The 15228-nt window shown below is 35.7% G+C and overlaps 1 protein-coding gene across 6 annotated transcripts in view; it reads left to right on the forward strand.

Moving 5' to 3' along the window:
- The window catches only part of SCYL2 (SCY1 like pseudokinase 2), a 57876-nt gene extending 50803 nt beyond the window's left edge, over nt 1-7073 (forward strand). For 4 of the 6 annotated variants that reach the window (XM_022599880.3, XM_030763476.2, XM_089921160.1 and 1 more), the window contains 5 exons: nt 1149-1249; nt 2596-2662; nt 2801-2896; nt 3888-4007; nt 5427-7073. In XM_022599880.3, the coding sequence (XP_022455588.1) occupies nt 1149-1249; nt 2596-2662; nt 2801-2896; nt 3888-4007; nt 5427-6071 (1029 nt within the window). In that variant the 3' untranslated portion in view covers nt 6072-7073. The remainder of the gene's footprint in view (nt 1-1148; nt 1250-2595; nt 2663-2800; nt 2897-3887; nt 4008-5426) is intronic. The other 2 variants (XM_089921157.1, XM_022599881.2) reach the window with 2 other exon arrangements.
- Nucleotides 7074-15228: the final 8155 nt, after the last annotated feature.

The raw sequence follows: 15228 nt of genomic DNA on the forward strand, positions 1-15228 counted from the left end.
AAGTTGCTTTCTCTCTTGCTGAGCCTGAGTTCCCTCATTTATAAAATAGAAATATTAATAAATTTACTTTGAAGAGTTGTGAGGATTAATAAAATAGTGTATTTATAAGCACCCAGCCCAAAGACGTAGTTGCAAGATTTGGGGAGGGGAAGAAAGCAGTTTCTAGAGTCTTCCTGTAATATGTGGTATTATTAAAATAAATTGTTTATGATGATCCTAAAGTACCATAAGAATTATTTAACTAGGGGCTTCCCTGGTGGTGCAGTGGTTAAGAATCCACCTGCCAATGCAGGGGACACAAGTTTGAGCCCTGGCCCGGGAAGATCCCACATGCCGGGGAGCAGCTAAGCCCATGAGCCACAACTACTGAGCCTGCACTCTAGAGCCCGCGAGCCACAACTACCAAAGGCTGCGCACCTAGAGCCTGTGCTCCGCAACAAGAGAAGCCACCACAATGAGAAGACTGCGCACCGCAATGAAGAGTAGCCCCTGCTCACCGCAACTAGAGAAAGCCCACGTGCAGCAACGAAGACCCAATGCAGCCAAAAACAAACAAACAAACAAATAAATAAATTTAAAAATTATTATTTAAAGTTTAACCAAAGCTTAAACTATGTTTAAATTAGATATACTTTATGAATTTTAATTATTTGGAAGTTAGATTATGTATATTTAATATTTCTACTAACTTTTTAGAAAACAGGCTTATTTTAGCCAAATGTCATTTTTATAATGATTTGAATAAAGAGTAATTTTTTATGCATTATTAAGCAGATTGTTTTCAGATATGCACAAATTTAGATGGTCATTTTTGGATTAGTCTAGAAAAATCAATATGTAATAACTGCTGGAGTTGAATTTATATAAGACTGCTGAATAATAGCTGTTAGGATATAAAACTTATTGAGAACATGTTTTCTGGAACTTAAAAGTCTCATCAACTATATCACCACCATACAGAGATACTGTAAAAGCTTGCTATGATATATTGAGCTAAAATATACTATTCTTATGTCATCAGTGCTATTAGTGGGTCATATTCTGATAAAAATAGAGAATATTATGAATGACTTGTTGAATTATTTTATTAGATTACCTTTGTGGCTAACTTGAAACATTATAACCATATCAATTTCTTATTACACCAGTTCAATTCCTTCATTTCTGTCATAAAAGAGATGCTTAATAGATTGGAGTCTGAACATAAGACTAAACTGGAGCAACTTCATATAATGCAAGAACAGCAGAAGTAAGTAGGTTGCATATGAATTGCACATGGTCCAGGAGTGACATTAAAGTTATGTCATGGTTGATTTTCTAGAATACGGACTAGAAAAATTGAAGGATTTCAATTTGACTATATGTAAAGCATATAAAAATTTTCCAACATATTAAGTTGAACTGAGTTTAAATAGAATGTTGTTGAAAATCTGATGTCATTTCTGAATACAGAAGCATAATAGGATGTAACCCTAGCGTTTTCTCTACATAAAGAAAATTCTGTTTCTAAGAAAATCTCTTGTCACATTAGCTACTGGCATTGTAAACTCAGGGTGCTGATTGCCAAGAGCACCACTTAAAAATATTTTTCAAATCTGTGAAATCCTGGTGTTTTGATTTCTCCTTCTTTTTTCTCTAACCCCAGAAACAGTTATAGAGAATTCATTCCATATGTAGTACCACAGTGTGTACCTCTTTTTTTGTTTGTTTTTAGGGAGGATTTTCTAAATTATTTGCAAAATACTAGTATTCAAAGGAAGAGGGGAAGGGTAAAAATTATTCAGTGGAAAATGCCAGTTTTTATGATCACATCTCCACTGTATTCTTTGCTCCAGAGGCAAAACATGATTTTAGGATTCCTGTTAAAGTTTAATCCTGAGTCAAAGACATCTGAAAATCAGTAAAATTGGTATCAATCATGAGCCAAGTCCCCCAAAAGAAACTTTTTAGGTTCTGCTCCTGTGTAAGATGAAAGCTTTATGGAAATAAATACACAAGGTGTAGAATGATGTGAAATAGCCCTTTGTATGCACTAAGTATTCTGTGATGTATATATTTATCATGTTTAATGGATTGACTATATTAACTTAGGAACCCTGGAAAATAATTTTTAAAAATTACAACAGAGAGAAATTTTCTATGTATTCTCTTTTTCTCCTTCCTATCTATACCTTACTTGTTTTTCAAGGCATAGATCTTGTCCACATCACTTATTCAGTGATTATAGCATTTATTGTTAGAATCACAGATTCTGAACTTAATCACATTAAGTTCCCATATCATATCTTGTCTCTCAGTGAGCTGTAAACTCTCCTATGGTAAGAACCATGCTTGCCTGGTTTTATGACACTAAGTTCTCCAGTAAATCTCAAATGCTGAGCTTTAAAAAAAAGACATGTGTACAAATGTACCTTTTGGGGGCAAGCAGACATTAATAGTAGTAAATAACGAAAAAGATTATGACTCTCCTTAAAGAATGAAGTTGCAGTTTTTTTAGATTGTAGTAAATTCCATGTGGATGAACTATTTTTAGTACAAGCATTTTTAAAACATACATTTCTTTTTATTGCATGTCATAACTCAACTCTCTCACAGATCTTTGGATATAGGAAATCAAATGAATGCTTCTGAGGAGACAAAAGTTACAAATGTTGGGTCTCAGGTAAGAAGATATTTAGATTATTCTAATTTTTGAAAAAAAAATGCTTGATAGTGTGCTCCATTTCGGGGGCCTCTGATCTTTAAGCAGTAAAATCACAATCTTGCACGTCATTCAGCTGGTTCACTTTTTGTATTTCAGCATATTGACAAAGTCTTTAACAACATTGGAGCAGACCTTCTGACTGGTGGTGAATCAGAAAATAAAGAGGATGGGTTACAGAATAAACATAAAAGAGTAAGTGTCTTTACTGTTCTTTTAGTACTCGTATTTATATTATATAACTTCTAAAACCACATATTTTTGTTGGGAAATACTATTTAGCTTAATAAGAAACATTCTTTAATTATCTTTATGAAATTTAAAAGTTATCAGTGGGTCATGCATGACCTGACTCATGTTGAGAATAAACATGCTTAAGATTTTTAACTTCCTTTATTATTCAGTCTCCCATGTTGGTAACATTTCTAGGTTGCCTGACTTCTTTGTCCTTTCTACTGTACTTTGCTGGTCGCATCCCTTGATAAATTCTACAGTGTCTCTTCTCTGATTCTGATTTTGAATAACAAACTTTAAAATGATACTTTCCAATTGAAATGTTGGTTAGCATCTGATATAAAAAATATGTCAGTTTTGAATTTCTGCTGAGGGCAGTTTTCTTTTTATTCAACAGATATGAGTACCTGTATGTGTAGAGCCAAGGAACTACTAGACATTGTGGTTTACAAAATTTGTTAAGAGGACATACTGCGAGCTTATAGGTTGGCAAAGTTGATATCAGAAAAAGACAGATGTTGAATTTGATGCAGACATTAGCAGTGAAAGAAATTGTTCACGTTAAAAAAAAAAGTTGTTTCCTTTTGCTTAGCTTTTTGATGAGTTTCTAAAATATTTTTAGAGTGAGCTAGAATCTCCCAATTTTATAAAATGATATCACCTAGTCATATTCTCATTGTCTGGAAAAAGATGATTCTAATGAATGGTTTTAAAATAATAATTTTATTATTATTTTCATACTGGAAATAGTTTAGCAGGGATCCTGTGAGTTTCTACCTAAAGTTAAATTTTACCGTAATTCAAAATATAACTTATGCTGTGGCAATCACCAATACAGGAGTAGTTTGTAAACTACTTGGTATTGTCAGACATACCAAAAAGAAATCTTCTGTTTTACAAATGGAATTATGAAAGTTGTCAGTTAATTTTTTTGGTTTTGTTTTGTTTTCAGGCATCACTTACACTTGAAGAAAAACAAAAATTGGCAAAAGAACAGGAGCAGGCACAGAAGTTGAAAAGCCAGCAACCTCTTAAACCCCAGGTGCACACACCTGTTGCTCCAGTCAAGCAGGTCAGAGTTCATTTCTTTTGCATAATTCAAGCATACTACACTTTTTTTTTTCACATCTTTATTGGAGTATAAATGCTTTACAATGTTGTGTTAGTTTCTGCTGTACAACAAAGTGAATCAGCTGTTTGTATACATATATCCCCATATCCCCTCCCTCTTGAGCCTCCCTCCCACCCTCCCTATCCTATCCCTCTAGGTTGTCACAAAGCACCGAGCTGATCTCCCTGTGCTATGCAGCAGCTTCCCAGTAGCCATCCATTTTACATTTGGTAGTGTGTATACATCAGTGCTACTCTCTCACTTCATCCCAGCTCCCCCACTCCCCGCAAGTCTGTTCTCTACGTCTGCATCTTTATTCCTGCCCTGCCACTAGGTTCATCAGTACCACTTTTTAGAATTCCATATATAAGGCATACTACCCTTAAGGAGTAAGGCAGTATAGAACTTAGTCTACCTACTAGTGTTTTATAAAAATGTATTTCAGAAAATACTTTAATGTGTAATTTCTAAGAAGTATGGGCATCAAGAATTTTCCAACAACTCCTCAGTAGCCTGCCTAATATATAATGTTTTGTAATAGTGCTTGTTACCAAGAGGAAGCTAGATTAATGGGAGGGTTCTTAAAAAATATTAGGTCTATGGTACTAATTCAATGCTGCTCACTTTGAAATGACCAGGAATATATATTCATGCATTTATGTAGTTTTGAGCAAAAAGCAATTTTCAATTTTTAGCTTTTTTGTTATAGTCATGTTTGTGACTTGATTTAGGAATACTTACCTATATGTCCTGACCAGTATTTATTTCCTGCTATGGTCCAGGCAGTGTTCTAGGTGCTGGTGTTAGAGCAGTGATTAAGGTCTCTGCTGATAGAAAGTTTATACTATTACTGATTGCAGAAATTACTTTATCTTAAAAGCTTTCTTTAAATTATTTTTTTGTTGTTGTTGTTGCCTCTTAATCATTAAATTTCTTCCTCTGGGAAAAATCTTTGTGAGCCAAGAGGCAAAAATAAAGTATTTTGTAGGTACTTAGAATAGAGAAAATAAATTTCCACAAAATTTTCATGAAATTCAAAATACAAAAATAATAGAATATCCTTGTCTGTAATACAGATCTAATGAGAAAAATGCAATTCTGTTTTTTGGTGGAGGTGCAGCGAGGGAGACAACATTTCATTTAATTGGAGTTCAGAGTTGTGTTCCCTATCATCAGATTGATTACAAATGTTCATCCTTAAAAAGCCTTACAAAAATATGTGGCAGGCTGGATTTGGCCTGTGAGCTGTGGTTTGCTGTCTTAGTGTAGACTATTGAGCTTAATTTTAACTGTCCTTTATAATAAAATTTATCAAATGTTTACTAATTTTTAAGTAATTTGGAATTCTTGGAGATAAAGTAATTTCCTCATATTTTTCAGACTAAGGACCTGACAGACACATTGATGGATAATATGTCATCTTTGACCAGTCTTTCTGTTAGTACCCCTAAAATTTCTTCTTCAAGTACCTTCACTTCTGTTCCTTCCACGGGCCTTGGTATGATGTTTTCTACACCAATGGATAATACAAAGAGAAATTTAACAAACGGCCTAAATGCCAACATGGGCTTTCAGACTTCAGGATTCAACGTGCCAGTTAATACAAACCAGAACTTCTTCAGCAGTCCAAGCGCACCTGGAGTGGCCAAGATGACATTGGGAACACCTTCCACTTTGCCAAACTTCAGTGCTGTGAGTGTTCCTCCTGTTGGTACGAAGCTGACTCAGCAAAGACCCACAGATATGTCTGCTCTTAATAATCTCTTTGGCCCTCAGAAACCCAAAGTTAGCATGAACCAGTTATCACAACAGAAACCGAATCAGTGGCTTAATCAGTTTGTGCCTGCTCAAGGGTCTCCAGGTGTGGGCAGTTCGGTAATGGGAGCACAGACGCGCATGATAGGACAGTCTGCCTTCGGTGTGCAGACTAATCCTTTCTTTAACCCGCAGAACTTTGCACAGCCGCCACCTACTATGACCAGTAGCAGTTCAGCTAGCAGTGACTTAAAAGATCTTTTTGGGTGAGGTGTCATGCTCCTGTTTTTGAAGGATCACTTCAGTTTTAATCATGGGTAAGCTGATTTACATCTATATAATTGGATTGGAGGAAGTACTTCTGTGGGAAAGTGAATGGTCTTGTCTGACAGAAAAAAACCTGTTGTCATGCCAGCATAGTAGTTGTATGGACTCTTTAACAGTTGAGGTTTTTAAAGCCTTGAGGATTTTTTTCCTCTTACCAACTCCTCTTCAGGTTTTTAAAAGACCCAACCCATATCAATCTCAATGAGAAAAAAAGACACCTGAGTATCTTGAATAGCAGAATTTTTAAATCAAATGTTTATTTTGGCTTGTAAATCTTGGTGTTATTTAAAAAATTGAGTTGATGGTAATTGCAAGTTTCATCTGTTAAATACTACATGGTACACAGTCTGCCTTCACAAGTCATTAGTCTTCATTTTTACTATGTGAAAAATCTTGATGCTGTATTGATTTGTTTGCATTTAGTGTGACTGAGTGAGAAAATGATAAGCCTAACGAAAAGGATCGGGTCATTTGCTTTTCCAATCTTATTACTTCTCAGATGAACTAATGTTTAGTGCAAAAGACTGAGCAAATACTGCAGAATTTAACTTAACCTTGATTTCATTGGTTCAAACTAAGGCATTATTAACTATCATAAATGCAAACTAATCATTGTAAATTATATTTTAGCATGGTCTGCCTCAGATAGTAATGTTTTTTTCTGCATTTACTTGGATATGTTTAGAATCACTTTTTTTCCTACTGTATCACAGACAGAAGAGGTATGTACTGATTTGTACAGATATTTGACAAAGCCCTCTGATGTGCTTTCCCTGACTACTGCCTCCATATTTCATTTTGAATTCAAACTTCTGAGGTTGCAGCACATATGAATTGCATTTTCAAAAGGAGATTTGTAAGAATTAAACTATATTTAATGAGTATACTTTTGAGATTTCTGCTGTATTGTTTCAAATGTAATAAACTTTACTTCTCTAAAAATGAGCACTTGTATCTTCTGGCTACTAACAGATTAATTTTCAGCTTGACACGTTATGATAACGTCTGACTTCGTCAGTTACTGCATCTGAAGTTTAAATCTTCTCTAGGAGTTTCAGGACCCTTTGTTCGAACATTTTTATGTCCATAATTAGCCATTTTTAGGAAAGAAAGAATAAATTCTTCTAACAGGAAGCATGCTTTCTTTTTCAAGACCTTTCTCTGATATTTTTCTTTGATTTGCTGATTAGTCAACCATGGAATCTTATGCTATAGATGTCATTTGTATTTCGTTATATTCCATCATTATGTTATAACTTTAAACTGATCTTTCAGAGAACTATAAATGTATTATAATCTCAGCCATAGAGTTTGTGGTTTTTAATTATCTGAAACCAGCAATCATTTAAAATAAGTCATATGAAGTTTAGTGTGCTGACACTACATTTATTCATTGAAAAACTACGTATACACACACTGAACATACAGTACTTGATTATAAAATTTAAGTTGATAATATTGCTGGCAGCATTCAATAAGAGGGTATGTTAAAAAATAAAAAGTAGCTTAACATCTGGTTTCTGTATGAGCTGTATTTTGTTACATGGTTTTAGGAGAAGGACTGATAGGAATGCTAAAGAAACTTTTCCAAGAAATGAAAAGCAGTAGGAAGAGCAGATGTTTTTGGCAAATACGTTCATACCTGCACCTGATTATTTGTCTCGTTCGTAACACAATATCTATCTTGAGAAAAGTTTACATAAGGAATAAAACTGCTTAACATTGAAGAATTTTTCTTCGTAACAATTCAGTAGTCACAGTTCATTAGGAAATTGCTTTTTATTTTGTAAAATAACTTTGTCAGTGTTGAACTCCTAATTAGAAGGAAAACTTAATAGAACAATTTATATAATTTGAACTTCTAAATATAAAAATAGATTATTTGAAAAAAATATGTGATTCTTGGGTAATTTTCACATCTTGAAATTTGTTCATTCATTGAGGTAACGATGCTACATTTTTAGAAGATTTTCTACACTTTTTTCTTACTTTCTTGAAGGTATTTTGTTTAAATCATTTCTATCACTCGAACTGTTACCCTCACCTTTTTCTGTTGTGAAACTGCCTCTAAAAAATAGTGCTATTTTTAGGCTTGTATTTCTCTGTGAACAAAATTTTCAAAGTACTAGATAGATCACCTTAAAATTATTGTAGATATTGACGGCATTTTAAGTCCTTTGTGCTTAGAGTAGAAAGTTAGTAGGTTAAAAAGCACCTGGAGACAAAAATTACAAGAAAGATTCCCTTTTATTTGAATTGGTTCTTTATTCTCCTAATGCTAAAGTGTGTGATATATTTAGAGGATGCATAAAAAGAAATGGAAATAGACTATGTACTTGGCTGGGGTTTGTTTGTTTTGTTTTTATTTTGGAACGCTTATAACCCTCTTTTCACCTGAATAAGTTAAGGAAATAGGTTTTTGTTATTGTTTTTTAACCTGTAAAATACCTCACATGGTTGCTTTTACATATTAAGGGAAAAGGTATATGTGAAAGTACCTGATAGCAAGCACAGAGTATGCACCAAATAAATTTCGGCTTTGACGAAACTTTCCACATTAAGTTGTGATTTCATGCTTTGTTATTTACTGGTCTTGAAATAATTTTAGAACAAAGCAAATCTGTAAGAATTCGAACTGTATAGGATTTTAAGAGATTATTTATGTTGCTGGCTTTCAAGCTATAACTGTGACAGTAAGAAATATATCTTACATTACAAACCCAGTATATGAAATTTATACCTGAAACAAAAGTTTCAGAAAATCTTTGATACATATAGTGTACTCTGTTTTTTTATTATATCCTACTAATTAAAAAAAAAAAAACTGGTCACAATCCCTAACAAGATTTCATGATATAGTTTGAGTAAAACTTAAATAATTCAACACCATGCAGATGTAGAAACAGAGGGTCAGAGATTTACATGCCCTAACCCAAGAAAGTTAGAGCCAGGAATAGAAGCTAGATTTTTTTTTTTTTTTCTGATCTGCAATCCCATGCTTTCTACCATTATATCTTTTATTGTATGAATTCTGGAGTTGTTTTGTCAAAATGTTTTAATATAGTAAGTGTTATGTGTTCAGTACTTATTTGGTACCATAAATATATTTACATTGGAAAAATTGTCATTGAAGAGGAAGAGGGAGATGATAGAATGGAAATGTTCGTGGTCAAAATCAGCCTCTGGGCTGCTTCTCTGAATTGTGGATGAGATGGTTGGGGGAGCCAGGTTAGCAGTGCTTGCAGTACCCAGACATGTAGTAGAATTAAAGCATATAACCTTGAGGAGGGGGTGGCATAGTGGAAAAAGCCATTTCACCAAAATGGAGCTTGTTAGATACTAGAAACTTCTATCCAAAGCAGCCAAGTTGCTCTAGCCACTCAGAGAGGACTTAACTACCTGGAGTGCAGAACACATACGTAATTTAAAATTTCCTAGTAACCACATTAAAAAGTAAAAATGGGGCTTCCCTGGTGGCGCAGTGGTTGAGAGTCTGCCTGCCGATGCAGGGGACACGGGTTCATGCCCCGGTCCGGGAAGATCCCCCATGCCGCGGAGTAGCTGCGCCCGTGAGCCATGGCCGCTGAGTCTGCGCGTCCGGAGCCTGTTGCTCCGCAACGGGAGAGGCCACAACAGTGAGAGGCCCGCGTACTGCAAAAAAAAAAAAAAATTGATACAAAATTTAATGATATATTTTACGTTCTTTTTTGTACTTAGTCTTGAGATCCAGTGTATATTTTACACTTAGGACATATCAATTCAGGCTAGTCACATTTTGAGTACTTGATAGCCACGTATGACCAGTAGCTCCTGTGTTAGATATGTAGGTATATATGGAAGGTCAGACGCCAAAAGAGTGAACTCTGGCAGTTATCAGTTTACTGTCTCCCAGCTCCAAATCCATCCTTCTCTGCCCTGCTTTGTGATACTCGAGCTGGATCCTGTAAACGCATCTCCCTTGCCAGCTTGGCAGAATGTTAGGCTTCGTCGGTAGAGGGTCCTGAAGTGGCACTGCAAAGCAATAGCAGTAAGAAGTCACTTCTGGATTCTGCTTCTCCATTTTTATTCACTGCAGGAGCCCGGCAGCCCCAGCAGAGGACCCCAGCTGTGCCTCAGTCACACTTTCCCGCTTGGGAGCAGCTCCAGTGGGCTGCTTTTGGCCACTCCCTCAAGCAGCTGTCTCGCACTCTGGCCCTCTGACAAATCTCTTCACCACTGGTGGCTGAATGTACCTGTGGAAACCATGCCTTCGCCGAAGAAGGCGCTCAGCTTGAGGGGTTGGAGTGGGGAAGAGAGCCTCTCCTAGTCTTTAGTTCCTTAATTTTCTTTTCACTTTCTCCTAGCCTAGAGGTAGTAGCTGCCTTTTTTTTTGCAACTGCTACTTCTGAACTCCTTAGAGTCCTTTTTTATGCCTTTTAAAGGCTTAAAAGGACTAGTAACTTCTACTAGTTGACAATTCATTAAAATTTCCCTGTTCAAATGTCTGGTTTTGTTTCCTAAGCTTACCTTCACTGATAAGACTCCTCAGTCTATTAAGCCATTTAAAAATGGGGCCAATATGAAATAAGTCAGACAAAGACAAATACAAGTATGATTTCACTTTTATGTGGAACCTAAAAGACAAAGGAAAAAAGAAAACAAAACTCACAGAGAACAGATTGGTGGTTATCAGAGGGGAAGTGGATTGGGGTAGTTGGGCAAAATGGGTGAAGGTGGTCAATTGTAATGTGACACATTAACTAGGCTTATTATTGTAATTATTTTTTAGTGCATACAATAATTGAATTATTAAGTTTTACACCTGAAACTGATATGTTATAAACCAGTTTTACCTCAGTAAAAAATAAAAAGTTGTCCAAAAAAATAAAAATGGGGCCATAGGATGGATATATGTGCTGCTAACAAAAGCTATAGGGAATTGTATATATGTAGCCTATATTAAAACTTTCCTTTCTAAAAGTTCTTTTGAAATGTGCCTTGAGTGGAAATATGATTTAGCTACTCTATACCTATTTGAGCAGTTCCAATTTTCATCTTTCTTTTTTTTTTCCTGTATTTTGGATATATGTTCTTTCTGTGGTGGCCTGGGTTGCTAGGAAACCCAGTGTTTGGCTTTCATATGAGAATGAGACTCTAATGTCCAGAGTTTGCATGTAGGAATCAGCATTCATGCAGGTCCCTTCCGAGTCCCTGCCAGTTTTACTAAATGCAATGATCAAACAAAAGTCAAATATGGGGCTTGTCCACGGGCGCATTAGGAGCATAGAGTGCATGGACTTTGGAGCCAGATAAAGTTGGGGTTTGGTGGGGGGCATATTTTTTTGGAAATTTCAAGCTAAAATTATAGCACTTATGCTCTATGGAGGTGGGATGGGTTGCTTTACACGTTTGTTCAGTTGGAACAGATCCAAAATAGTTTTTAAGAAAATCTTGTCTCTAACAGTGGGTGCTCTTAGGATCACTTTTGTGGAGAGATGGAAAGGCCTCTCACTGAGTGGTATTCTCCTTAGACTGCTCCAGTGTCAGAAGGGGATGGCATCTTTATCCCCAGCTCCAGTGATCATTCAGACGTGCCCCTAATCGGCAATGATATCTGTACCCAGATACTTGTCAGAGAACAACATTTAACTCTCTATTGCCCAACATTCAAAATCTCATTTTTGAGAAAGTTTTATGGAGGAGGCCCAAAATTGAGTAATCCATCCATTTCTTTAGAAATTCTGAATGAAATTAAACCCACTGTGGAGACCTTTGTGCCTGGGTTGCATTGTTTTGGCCACACATCAATTTCTGTTACTGCACTTGGCTTTGGGCTGTATTATGAAACATATTCATGCCAAGGATGATGCTAGTTCACTCTAACATAAAATAGTTTCTTTGAGGATCCACAGGAGAAACTTCAGGTTTCAGATCAGGAGTAAATGTGCTTCTAAGCAACTAGTTTGCCCTTATCTTTTAAAGTCTGAATAATGGAGCAAATCACATATTAACAGCTTGGAGGTTCAGGCAAATTTGCAGTCCACCTGTAGCAAATATATAGGACATTAATAGTATGCATTGTTCAGTACTTCTGGCTTTATCTGATTTTTTAGATTCTTATTTCTCCTTTGCTCTGATTTCCATTAAAAAAAAAGTTTTGTATTATGTTCTTAGAAATTCTCATTTTGGGACAAGGTAAAGTGTAAATAAGTATATGGAATGAATGAGTTTAAATCTTGTCTCTTTCACCAACTGACCAGAATAAGTTTTATCAGCTATAAAATGAGGATCACGTCTTACAGACTCATTAGGATTAAATGAAATAAACGTGTGTGAAGCACCTGACAAGGCTCCTGACCTACTATAAGTACTCGATAGATATCTTCATCTTGCTTATGATGGACATAGGCCTCTAAAATAATATCCACTTGAATGAAGAGCAGATACCTCACCTTGTGTTATTTGAATATGTTTATTCTTCAGAAAATAAGCCAAAAATAGGTTATAGGCTATGAGATTCTTGGGACACAAATAGTAATGAGATGTAGGCCATGTCATTAAGGAATTTGCACTGTGGTTATAAAAGGTAGCTGAGTAAGCTGACAATTACAGGACAGTGTGGTATATGCTGTGATAAATCTTAACATAGGAGGGACGGCCAACCTAGGCTAGGGGAGTGGGGAAGACTTCTTTAGAGGAGATGGGCCCTGAGCTCAACCTTGCAGGGAGCCTTTTAAAAATTGTTTTTGATGCTATCAAATGATTAGTTAGGATTTACATTTTCCCAAATTAAGCTGGACACACTGGGGAAAGGATTAGGGTAGGTAACTCCCAAGCTCCTTTTGAATTCTGAGATTACATGAAAATTGCTTGAATTAAGGAAAGTCTGGTCAAATGACTTGATGACCAGGAAAAGTGGAATTAATGTTGGCTGAGTAAGCCAGGGATGACACCAACACAAGGAATAAAATAAGTGAGGAATATTGTTATTTTTTAAGTAATAATTTATGCTTTGTTGAACATTTCAGAAATTTAAGAATCCACACGTGTGAGTTTAATAAACCTACTTTAAAACAGTGGCTGGTGGATTCCCTGGCAGTCCAGTGGTTAGGACTCTGCGCTTTCACTGCCAGGGTTTGGGTTCAATCCGTGGCCAGGGAACAAAGATCCCGAAAAATAAAATAAAAACGTAAAACAGTGGCTGGGTTCTGGGGGAAAAAATGTCTGGCATAAATAAGTTTAGTCTATAAACCACCAGAAGATGTCACTATCTCCCAAGTAATAGTCCATTACATTAGCTCCTTTTCATGTACATTTTTGAACACGGACAGACTGTGATAGATTGATGTCTGGCTTGTAATATTGAGTCTATGAGAAGGATAGGACCTCATAGGAAATACTTGTCAGAGGTGTGTAGGTTTGTTCCATCTTGATTCTTGATGCCCTAGATATGTGAACCCTGTTCTCTACTTCATGTATTGAAATTATCTGGACACTCTGGTTTTCATGTGTGCTTTCAAGAAAAATTAAGGTGGTGAAAAATCCTCCAAAATGTACTCTCTGATCTTGACTTTCTCTCACATTTTCAGGTTTCTTTATTATTATCCAACTGCATTTATTAAATTATCAGATTTTCTGTGTTCTATCTTGGACACAATCTAAGATATCCTTGAATCTTTTTATTTTTTATTTTTAAGTCAACTTTCATGGTGCGTAAAGCAAAACTGGAACATATTTCCACACTGTAATAATACTGGATGAAATGAACCAGTAGTTCCCCAGTTACTCAGAAGTACGGATTTCAGACTGTCTGAGCCAGTATATACCAATATATAACAGGAAGTAACACATTAAAGAAAAATAAATTATAGCAAGAAAACAGGCTCAAAAATTGATCATCGAGTGTCTTGTGCTGGGGGCTCTGGGAGTGGGATTCTCCAAGATAAAAGGTTAATAATTTGTTAAAGGCAGCCAGTGACAGCCAGCAGATGAGTAGATGGGTATGATTTCTGCTTCAGTTCTGCCCCAAACCTCAAAAAAACTAAATACATCACTTGTCTTCTCCATGCCCGTTGGTTTCAACAGTGAAGTGGAATAATCTGCCCAACCTCGTTCTCTAGGTAGTTAAAACCTCAAAGGAGCAGTGAAGAATGAAGTTAAAGTGTTTCATAAATATAAGGAATTCATGTAAATTCTTCTATGAAAAATACAAAATACTCAAATTATTCCATGCTGTGTAAAGACATCCTATATTTCCATATTTTGATTGTTTGACTTTATTTAAAGTTTTCATTAATAGGGAAAATTTGGGAAATGTTTTTCATTGGGAAAATTTTTAATTTTCATTAATTGGGAAAAATATTTAAGCAGTTACATTGATGAACTGAAAATAGAACTTGATATGTTTCTAGGGTGTCCATGTAGGCAGCCTTATGTTTGCAAAGAATTATAGAGACATTTATTTAATAATGGTATAAAATTATGTTCCTATAACTTAGGAACATAGAGCCAAATTAATTGAATTCCAGTACCCAGCTCACAGTGAGCTGAAATGTAATGGGACTAACTATGCTTTATTGTGGGCTGGAAGCAGTGCTGTATAATGAAGTGAGCATTTGTAATTAATTGGTTTAAATCCTGGCTCCACCAAAAAACTATGTAACTTTGTAGCTATGTAACCAAAAACTATGTGACTGTGTAACTTATTGAGTTTGAGCCTCAGTTTCCTAATATGTAAAATGGAGATAATATCTGTTTGGTCATTCTACTTTGTCATTTCTAGTTTTTCATTCTCCCTTGTATGAAATGAGATCAGGAAACTCAAGTCAGCAAGACAGATAAGGAAGCAATGACTGCAGAATGGGATAAAGGTACCCATTAGCCTCCCCTTAGAAGGGCGGTCTTATCAGCCTTGGGTGGATGGTGGCAATTTTAATCCAGGGGCTCGTACGTCAGTGTTATATGTTAAATTCTCTTTATTTTGCTATTGGTTTGCCCTATTTTTTGGTGGAACTTTTTAGTGAAAGCAAACAGATTAGTATGTAATCTCAAAAACCAGCACCCTGTTTTATTTCTAAAAATTTCACTCTTGCTATCACAAGCTTACCTATACAGTCACACC

This window comes from Delphinapterus leucas, chromosome 11 (assembly GCF_059928025.1).
Source record: "Delphinapterus leucas isolate spDelLeu-1000000601 "Yukka" chromosome 11, BTC_Dleu_Yukka2, whole genome shotgun sequence".
Classification (NCBI taxonomy): domain Eukaryota; kingdom Metazoa; phylum Chordata; class Mammalia; order Artiodactyla; family Monodontidae; genus Delphinapterus; species Delphinapterus leucas.